At 36.1% G+C, this 10619-nt stretch overlaps 1 protein-coding gene across 3 annotated transcripts; it reads right to left on the bottom strand.

Annotated features, from left to right (window-relative positions):
* Positions 1–1986: 1986 nt before the first annotated feature.
* Positions 1987–7368, bottom strand: LOC106462340 (homeobox protein abdominal-B-like). 3 transcript variants are annotated; one of them, XR_002611225.1, is made up of 3 exons: positions 5337–6733; positions 2637–3771; positions 1987–2574 (listed from the first exon to the last, which is right to left on the bottom strand). XR_002611225.1 is itself a non-coding variant. In XM_022389580.1 (3 exons), the coding sequence occupies exons 2-3, from the start codon at positions 5980–5982 to the stop codon at positions 3443–3445; spliced, it is 975 nt and encodes a 324-aa protein (XP_022245288.1). In that variant the 5' UTR covers positions 5983–6028; positions 7305–7368; the 3' UTR covers positions 1987–3442. The 3 variants fall into 3 exon arrangements, 2 of the variants coding, with proteins under 2 accessions (XP_022245288.1, XP_022245287.1); XM_022389580.1 differs by adding an exon at positions 7305–7368 and having other exon boundaries at positions 1987–3771; positions 5337–6028; XM_022389579.1 differs by having other exon boundaries at positions 1987–3771; positions 5337–6028; positions 6516–6733.
* Between the last annotated feature and the right edge of the window lie 3251 nt (positions 7369–10619).

Below are 10619 nucleotides of genomic sequence, written 5' to 3'. Positions count from 1 at the left end.
TATTCAATATATATATATATATTTGGTTGTTTGAGACCAAAGGCACATTGGGGCTATCAGCCTTGTCCACCGCGGAAAATCAAACCCCGGATTTTAGCATTGTAAGTTCGTAGACTTACCGCTGTCCCAGTGGGGGACTTAAAAACGAATAAATCAAACTTTATCTATACATATAAAAAAAAGGTTTAACAAGTGTGATCAAATAAATCATTAGCAATGGTTATCCATTAGAATTTTGTAAATCAAAATATTTCAAACAGATTTGTTAGAAAAAAAGACTAATAGTTGAATTCAGCGTTGCATCAATAAATTCTACTTTAAGGAGTTAGTAAGATATTACGGATGGATTTCACTAGTTTATTTTAGTTAGTAAGATATTACGGATGGATTTCACTAGTTTATTTTAGTTAATAAGATATTACGGATGGATTTCACTAGTTTATTTTAGTTAGTAAGATATTACGGATATATTTCACTAGTTTATTTTAGTTAATAAGATATTACGGATAGATTTCACTAGTTTATTTTAGTTAGTAAGATATTACGGATAGATTTCACTAGTTTATTTTAGTTAGTAAGATATTACGGATAGATTTCACTAGTTTATTTTAGTTAGTAAGATATTACGGATAGATTTCACGAATTAAATTTAGTTAGTAAGATATTCTGGATTGATTTCACGAATTAAATCTCGTTAATAAGATACTCCAGATAGGTTTCACGAATTAAATTTAGTTAGTGAGATATGTCGGATATGTTTCGTGAATTAAATTTAGTTAGTGAGATATGTCGGATAGGTTTCATGAATTAAATTTAGTTAGTGAGATATTTCATATCACGAATTAATTTTCTTTATATACGTTGTCAATAATTCCTCGATAATATGTTAACAGGAATAGATACAACCAAACAGAGTTCGTCTATCCCACCCTTTATTGTATTTGCACAAAAAAATAAACTAATGAATACGTTAGTGTCTGTTCTTCGTGACCTGAAAAATCTTTTAATTATCTCTGTATCTAACTGATAAAATCGTCTAGCGACTAGCAGATAAAATAACAATAAAAAAAAATCACACAGCTCTGAAATTATCTTTACGATTATCTGATTGTGAAGTTGAGTATATTCAGTTAGTTTCAACAGACAGATAATATATATATACGTGGAGGTAATTCATGATTGTTAATTAGGAGATACATTGAAAATCACTAACGCCTAATCATGTATTTGTTCAAAATCCGCATGTTGTTGTTTTTTTTTTTTTCGGGACTTCATTATACATGATTAGCCTAAGCATCAGCGTTTCTTATCTTGTTGTTATAAAAAAAAATCGATGTTGATTGTATCCTTGTAAGCAACAGAATCACAGTGACTGGTCACTGGAGTAGTTCAGTAGTAGTATTTCAGGTTCTTCATCTCAAAGTTTTAAGGCCGGGAGAGTGTATGGGGAGAAAAAAAACCTAATATTTTACAAGACTCCAGGTTTGAAATTATGTCTTTAGGATCATGTCAGTCTTTTTTTTTTCCTTCTAGGTGTAAGCGTCCTGTTATTTTCTACTTCTTTTAATTCATTTTACCGCCGCTGCAAGGGCAAACACAAAGCTCATCGATCTAGGGGTTCTTTCACGCTTCTCTTACCAGCTGCGCATGCGCGAAGGCAAATATTGGTTGTTTCCTGGTATCCTACTAATAGAACTGAGCACTTCAGGGTGCTGAACAATAATTGATGTAAAAACTACGATAGGTACGCCATCTGCTGAGAAGAAAATTATGTTATTATGTGTGCCGAAATAATTCTTATGCATATTTCATAATTGTTTCATTTCTATATATCATATTGTACGCATAACATTTCATCCCAGCTGTATGCTTGGATGGTGATTTGGGATTTCCATTTTCTAAATTCATTTTCGTTAAGACTAAAGTATTCAAAGTTTTCTGATACAAATACAAGCAAACACGTAATAATACATTGAACAACGTTTATTAAATTTTTTTTCACAATACAAATCAAGCGACAATGGGCACGATTACTTTGTACAGCCAGTGTCAGCACTCAATAATGTCTTACCTAATTGAACTGCACTAATAAACAAAATCCAGATCTAAGGTCTAAATTATAAAATTGCACCTGTTCTGTACAGGCCTATGATAAGGTTGTTAAATAACATTTTACTGCACTTCTGTTACAATAACGCACTTGAAACTACCCAACAACTGCTGAAGATAGCAATGTACAAGCAGCCTTTGTACTCAGCAATAAAAAGACACTATAAACATTCATTTACACAACCTAAAGTATGATATCAACAACACATTAATGATAATGGTCAATGCCACAACCTGTAAGTTGATTTATGCCATTAGGAACCATCTTATTGAATCTGGTCGGGTGACATACCATTCATTCTCATACAATTGTATAATCAAAATCAAATATTTTTAATAAACTACACCATTTTGGACATCCAGACTAAGCTTCGTTTGTTTTAACGCTAATTTCGGACAGGATGAAGACAACAAAGCGATTATTTTGTACAGATTAATAATGTGTGTGTGTGTGTTTGGTAACACCTGTTTAGAGACGCAGTGACCTGTCTTAGTCACTGCGTCTGTAAACAGGTGTTACCAAACACACACACACACACACACAGAAGGGTTAATCCTTAAGACCTCATGGTTGTTCTTCAAATAAACGACAAATCTGGCCAAATTAATTAATTAAAAATGTGTTACTTTCACACTCTTAACCGAATATAAGTTGTACACGATTTCGTTGAAAGACAAAACCAATCTTGACATTTTTTTATATATTTTTTTTTGTTTATGCGAAGAAGTTAAACATATTGAAAAATCCAAAGTTTAAATAACTAAAGAGCTTTGCAGCTTTGTTGTTTTAATGATTAACTCATGAGGTAGGCTGAACTTTTACTTCAACACATATATATATCACAACCTAAATACAGATTTGTTAGTCTATGTCAGAGGACAACATAGTGCTAGAATCCAACTACATCTATAACTTTTAAACATTTGTCAGCGATTTTTATGTCTTTCTGTGAGATCTACATGTTAAACGAATCCTGCAAACTAACAAAACTTTGAACTACAACTTACCTTGTTTTTTTTTTATTTTACTCTATATATTTAACACGTATTAATGGCTCAAAACAAAATGAAGAGCAAATTAAAAGTTTGTTTTATTGGGAAATCTGCCTTAATTGGAAAATAGTTTGGTCTCGTACAGATAACATCTATATTTGGGTCTCGGAATTTATCTTAATCACCTAGCATCAAGTAAAGATTTTCGTTCCTTTGCTCTTTTTCCACAGAGCATTCGTATCCTTTTTGTTTTGTTTTTTTAACACTTCTCGTAGCGGTGGTCTTCTGTAGCGGCGTTAGTCATTACATTTCTAGCCCAATTATTCGATTAACTATTTTTTTATTTGGCAGAGTTTGGATTGGTATACGTGTTGGCGTTGACGGTGGTGTTGGTGCTGTTCTGGTTGTTTTGATTGTCTCCATTTCTTTGGGAGCTCTTTTTACTTTTCATCCGTCTGTTCTGGAACCATATTTTCACTTGTCGTTCCGTCAGGTTCAAGTTACGAGCAAGTTCCCAACGCTTTTGCTTTGACACATACGAGTTGAACAAAAACTCTTTTTCCAATTCGAGTGTCTGAAATTTCGAATAAGGTTTTCTTTTCTTTCTGACTGTGACTGCCCCTGTGCAGTCCAAATGATTCGATATCAAAGATTCTCCTGTGAAAGGAACTGAAAAAAAAATTAAATAAATACCCGGGTAATATTCCAGAAACATCAGAAAAATTGATTTAAAGAACTAAGTTGAAATGTTTGCCCTAATAAAATAGGTTTGGCAATTTAACAGCACATACGTAAACAAATACATATATATAACTTGCCTACTAAATACAATGTTATATTTAGGTGAAACATTCGTATCATTGTCTGGAAAGTCCTGGAAGTTTTAGGTTCTGTGTAACATGAAGAGTTTTGATTTGTTTCGAAGTTTCTCTCAAAGCTATACAAGGACTATCTCCGCTATCGGTCTCTAATTTTGGGCTCATACACTATATGAAAGGTAACTAGTCCACAACACCTATCGCAAACTCTTGCGCTAATTGAATGATGGGATTTGATTTCACTCTTATCACGCACACAAGGCCCCAAAATACGAAGCGTGATTTTATTAGTTTGTTGCCAAGGGTCACGAACCATGGACCCCTCAGATTCACGGTTCGGGACGTAACTCACTAGACCACGCCTGGTACAACAACAACAAAATATAAATATGCTATGAACTATTTCTTATCGGTCATAAACTCATTTATTACATTTATATTGTAAGATAACAAAGTTGTAATAATCTCCTAGAGTACATGACGTGAGAGCCAAATATGTGAGATAGCTAACTGTCTCCACTTTCTTAGTGCGCCTTTCAATGAATGAGTATAGACTTTAAAATGAAACATATTACTTACTAGAGGTTAAAGGCGTAAAGAATATTTTGAAAAATCTTGTTCATTTTTTGTAGCTTATGTTTACTAACTATAGTACAGAACTATAAGACTACTCCTTTCGGTTCATTGAAATAAGTTTCAAAAGTAAAAACTAAAATTTTTTGGCTTGAATTTACGGTTGAGAAACTCAGCGATACCTCGTTAATAGTGAGTTTAAAGTCCCTGCTTTTCGATTTTTACACCACAGCCTAGTCTTCTCTCGCGCGTTTGAGACCATCTTCGACTTTACGTACACTTCTTCAGCTTTGGCCGATGATGCCTGGGAAGTCTCCAGTTGCACAAGAGATGTCACGAAACGTCGCAACCCAAACGCCACAGTAAAATCCCAGTAGAATCAATATTTGCATATTTCCTTAATTCTTTTGACTTTCGAAACGTTAAATAATGGAAATATTATATTTCTAGAGAAACGTGGTGGTGGTGGTGGGTGAGTTCTTTCTCACCCGTCCGTTTCTACTGGAAGTAGGGAATAAAAGCGCTTATCGGACTGGAAATCAGTAGTTAAAACGGCTAAGTCAATTTTTCGTTTCGAGTCCACCAACAGTTAGCCTACTTCTAGGTCAGGCGTTTGTTACGACTTGCGGGGATTCTGAAGTTAACTAGCTACATCGTGTCCTGGGTAAAAAAAGCTGTTAGGTCTTTAAAAGCTATAACTTTAGAGTACTCCGTCTGTGAGTGCAGATACAGCCGTCTATTAAGTTAAGAATCACAATAGCTAAAGTGCTTGTTAACGTATATATTTTTATTCGATTCTCTTTTCAACAAAAGAAACAAAAATCCATGAACAAGCTCACTTACCTGTACCTGCAGGAATATAATGTGTGGGACCATGCGCTTCGGCTCCGCCGAAGCTCCGGAATCCGTAGCTATCGGGATAAGAGAAGTCCATGGGCACTCGACTTCGGTCTTCGCTGGCGAGATATGGCATGTGCTGGGGTGCATGGGGCTCCATGTGACTCGGCACTCGGGTGGGATACGGAGAGTAGTTGCACCAGGTCTGTGGAGCGAAGGTTTGGCACGAGTCTGCAGGAGCCACACTGCTGGGTCCCGGGGACGCCAATTCGTACGTGTTCGACCAGAACTTGAGTGAAGGTTTCCTATCTGGTGTACCCACCGCTCTGACGGCGTGTTCATTGTAGTAATAAGTTGGAGCCATTCCGGCCTCTCGGACATTACAAAAAGTCTGGTTGTACTGAGGGTGGGGGTCGAAAGCTGTATGGTTTTCGGCGGTGTAAGTCCAGGGCTGTCCACCATGTCCGTGTCGGATGACGGCGGCAGTGTTTTCCACGTTATGCTCGTGATGTGAATATGATACTGGCAAACCACTAGCTACTCTCTTGGCAGGAATGTGGAGAGGAGCAGGCTGAATAGGCTGGCTTGGCGGCACGGGGTCCAGAGTTGGCCGACTGCTCGTGCTGTCCTCATAGAGGGCTCCGTTCATCATTCTCGGCCGTGTCGGCACGTTGTTCTCTCAACACTAGGCCCTCAACCTAGTAGATAGTAAAGTCACGTGAGTATTACGTCACACGTCACCAAATAAATAACCACACAACTTCTAAAGTACACATATATATATATTGTCGGGTTGAGAGTAATAACATAAACAAACGAAACTCATGTCAAGACCACACGAGGAACACACTTTCTATTGATATCTGTCTAATAAACATACCTAACTCAATGACAGAGCGATATACTTTACAAACAACAAATCTGCCTTGTTTGGGCACAATGTTATATTTAACTCCATCCAATGTATATATAAGATACAGTGTTCTTTTAAGTTTCTTGATTTGCCTTCATTGATGAGAGACTCTCCAAACGTAGGGTAGGCTTAGTTATAACGTAAGTAGTTTTAAACAGTGTTCCATCCACATTTTTACAGAAATAATAAAACATAAATTTGATCGCAAGATATTCAAAGCAATTTTCAGCTAACCATACGCTAAAATATACAACAACCAAGCGCGTATTTACATCTCTCTTTCTCTCTCAACCTTCTGGTTTATCTTTGAAGCGATTCCTTTTTCCTATGTGATGAAATACGCGTCTCTGCTCGACTTGCGTTAGCCAAATTCTACAGGAGCTTCGTAAATACAAGCCGGTAAATATACCGAGCCCCTGGTTGTAGGCTTTCCATATGTACGAGGCACTCCCTCTTTCGGCGTCACGGATCGGCAGCGGATTCACAGCAATCTCGGAGTAGCCCTACTGAAATTATAAATACTGATCTCTCTCTGACACTATAGCACAGGGTTTCGAGGCCACTCGTAATGCTTTCACCGCGCCATCTGGTGAAAAAAAATAGCTTCACTTCAAGCAGGTGATAAAGTACATAAGAGAAGCCTAACTTTGCAGAGTTATGGTAATACGAGTATCGGTTATAGTCATTTTGATAATAAAGCAAAGAAAGGCTTATTTCCGGATTTTATTTTACGTCAAACATATTCCTCTTATTTCATTAGCAAGATAAAAGTGGAATCGTTAAAATTTATTCTTCTCACACTAACAGCAAAATAATAATAATTATAATAAAAATACGAATTTGCATCTTTTTTTTTTAAACACACACACACACACACACATCAAAACCTGTTTGACGACGAGAAACCGCAGGTTTCAGTATTCACTTTGAAAATGAAGGAATAAACTGGAACAAACAAACAAACAAAAAAGTGTAGAAGTCTAAAAGAAATCTTTCTGCAGAATTTAGTTATGTCCAATTAACAAGTAGAGATATTTTGTGATTCGTCCTACATAACTTACAACTTACCTTCTCTGAACAACTTATTTTCTGTCCGAGAATATCTGGTACTCCTCACGGTGTTCGGGAGAAACTGTTTGATGTTTCAAGTCAAGTTGCTTGCCCAGTTGCTCTGGGCAATAGGGTGCGAGAAGCAGTAAAGAAGGCGGGTCTATAGCCGCTACTGGAGGCTTAACCCACAAGATAGATGACCGGACGAGAAACTTCAGAGGAGTGCATAAAAACGTTCTGATGTTCTGATGTCTTCTTGGCACTGTCAATGTATGAAAAAAAATATTTTTTTTTCCTGCTGCAGCTCGGAGAATGTATTAAATGCATGGCCTGCTGTCAATACAAATGCATACTTTTTTTTAATATTATTTTCATTTTACTGATATACTTTTATGTATATAAACTAGATGTTTTTATTACTAAACACAAAGCTGCACGGTGGGTTACCTTCGCTGTGCCAACCGCAGGGATCGAACTTCGATAATTAGCGTTATATGCCCTCAACCTTACCGTCGAATCACCGAGGAGGGTTGGATCGACAGAAAATGATAATTGAGCTCGTAAATGGAAGTAAATATGGTAATTTATTGTAGTGTGATCAATTCAATGTTCCTTCATGATTGCGTGACAGCTCTTTCGAAGAGCTGATCTTGAGTGAAAGAGTATACGAAATTTCCTTCTTGTGTCTGTCTTGATAAATTGTTTTCCAATAAAAATAATAACCACATTGCAAAACCAAAGCTCACACTATATTACGTTATTATTGACAAATATTCAGAATACAACTATCCAGGGTCCAGTATTGAAAACAACAACAACATATATTTGACATTAATAAGTTAACTGTAATTTATTTGACTTGCTTTTACAATAGCTTTCACCATCGGCTTAGGCAGATGTTCATGAACAGTAGAGAAAACAATACTGAAAATATAAGATAATGATCTATAAATACTTGAAAAGAAAGAATTAGGAACTACAAATTTTAATAATGTAAAATTAAAGCATTTTTCCCTTTTAAGGAAAAGGAAAGAAGAAATATTGATATATGGAGCTAAATTATATTGATTGAGCTCAAAAGTGTTTGATTATTTTCATTTAATTTGTGGAAGTAGGAAAAATATCAAACTGGATATTTACAAAAAAAATTATATATATAATGTTTATAAAGAAATTCTTCTTTCAGTATTTCGGCTAGCGTTAAAATATTCTGGGTTCGATTCCTGACGTGAGCGCTTTCAATACCCCGACTAGCCACACACAAAAATAGAGAAATGACTCAGCGATAAGCTTGGGGGCCTTGTAACCCTGCAATTCTGGGTTTGATCCCTTCTGTGGGCATAGTACTTATGGTTCATTGTGTAGCTTTATGTTAAGCAACAAACAACCTATTATAAATCAATACAACATGAAGCAGATCAAAAACTAAAGCACGTGCTGATTAACTGAAAGAAAAAAAACTAAACAGAACATTGTTGCATTGGGTACGAAACCTAAGGCTCGGCATAGCCAGGTGGTTAGGGAGCTCGAATCGCAAGCTGCGGGTTCGAATCCCCGTCCCACCAAACACGCTCGCCCTTTCAGCCGTGGGGGCGTTATAACGTGACGGTCAATCCCACTATTCGTTGATAAAAAGAGTAGCCCAAGAGTTGGCGGTGGGTGGTGATGACTAGCTGCCTTCCCTCTAGACTTACACTGCTAAATTAGGGACGGCAAGCACAGATAGCCCTCGTGTAGCTTTGCGCGAAATTCAAAACAAACAAACGAAACCTAGACAGACGAAATGCTTTCGCGTCGTGCAGCATTCAACTAGGCACATGGAATATTTTCCCGCCGTATAAACAACTAGACAGGAGGATTATTATAGCATCGTGTAAAAACAACTGGATAGACGGATTTTTGTTGGCGACCAGTAACTACACAGATGGATAATGTTCACATCTTGAGTTACAACTACTAAGACTAAATTTTTTCGTATCGTGTATTACAACTAGATAAATGGATTATTATTTTTCGCGGTGTAATACAATTAGGCAGATCATTTTTTCTCTTGCCATATGGCCAGACGTAATGTTTTATCGTAGTGTAGTACAAGTAGACAGGTAGATTGTTTTCGCGCCTTCTGATACAAGTAGAAAGATTGTTTTTGTTCTTGCAATATACCTAGACATTGTTTTGTCTCCGTGACAGTTAAAACTACACAGATGGATTTCGCGTCGTATAGAATAATGATACAGAGAAATTGTTTCTCGTTCAGTAATACAATTAAATAAACAAATTATTTGTTTAGTTTTACAACATTACGGGAAAACAATCCATTGTTAAGTTACACCATACCACGAAAAAAAAACTTTCTGGCTAAGCTATTCTACGAGAACCCAATCCAGCTGTAAGTTGTATTACACAAAGCTAGAGCAATCCATCTGTAAGTTCTATTACACAAAGTTAAAACAATCCTTCTGTAAGTCGTGTTACACAAAGTTAAAACAATCCTTCTATAAGTCGTATTACACAAAGCTATAGTAATCCATTTGTAAGTTGTATTACACAAAGCTAGAGCAATCCATCTGTAAGTTGTATTACACAAAGCTAGAACAATCCATCTGTAAGTTGTATTACACAAAGTTAAAACAATCCTTCTGTAAGTCGTATTACACAAAGCTGAAACAATCCATGTGTAAGTTATATTACAAAAAGCTAAAGCAATTCATCTGTAAGTTGTATTACACAAAGCTAAAGCAATTCATCTGTAAGTTGTATTACACAAAGCTAGAGCAATCCATCTGTAAGTTGTACTACACAAAGCTAAAGCAATCCATCTGTAAGTTGTATTACACAAAGCTGAAACAATCCATCTGTAAGTTATATTACAAAAAAGCTGAAGCAATCCATCTGTAAGTCGTATTACACAAAGCTAAAGCAATCCATCTGTAAGTTGTATTACACAAAGCTAAAACAATCCATCTGTAAGTCATATTACACAAAGCAATTCATCTATAAGTTGTACTACACAAAGCAATTCATCTATAAGTTGTACTACACAAAGCTACAGTAATCTATCTGTAAATTGTATTACACAAAGCTAAAACAATCCATCTGTACATTTAAATGGGTGGTGTTTCTAGCTAGTAGCATGATACAACAAGATAGGCAATTTTTTTTGTCGTATGTAGTATAAATAACTTATGTATTGTTCTCTCATCATCCAAACAGCTACACAGCTGGACTGTTTTCTAGTTGTGTTGTACAACTAGTCAGATGCATTGTTTCGTATCATGTAGTACAACTAGTCAGATGCATTGTTTCGTATCATGTAGTACAACTAG

Source organism: Limulus polyphemus, unplaced genomic scaffold (assembly GCF_000517525.1).
Source record: "Limulus polyphemus unplaced genomic scaffold, Limulus_polyphemus-2.1.2 Scaffold1146, whole genome shotgun sequence".
NCBI classification, from domain to species: Eukaryota; Metazoa; Arthropoda; class Merostomata; order Xiphosura; family Limulidae; genus Limulus; species Limulus polyphemus.
This window is presented reverse-complemented; position numbering and strand designations above follow the sequence as displayed.

Excerpts from the sequence above, each read along its gene's own strand:
- LOC106462340 (XM_022389580.1), bottom strand. The coding sequence starts at position 5,982 with ATGATGAACGGAGCCCTCTATGAGGACAGCACGAGCAGTCGGCCAACT. Across the intron at positions 3,772-5,336 it reads TTATATTCCTGCAGGTACAG|TTCCTTTCACAGGAGAATCT; the intron begins GTAAGTGAGCTT and ends TTTTTTTTTCAG.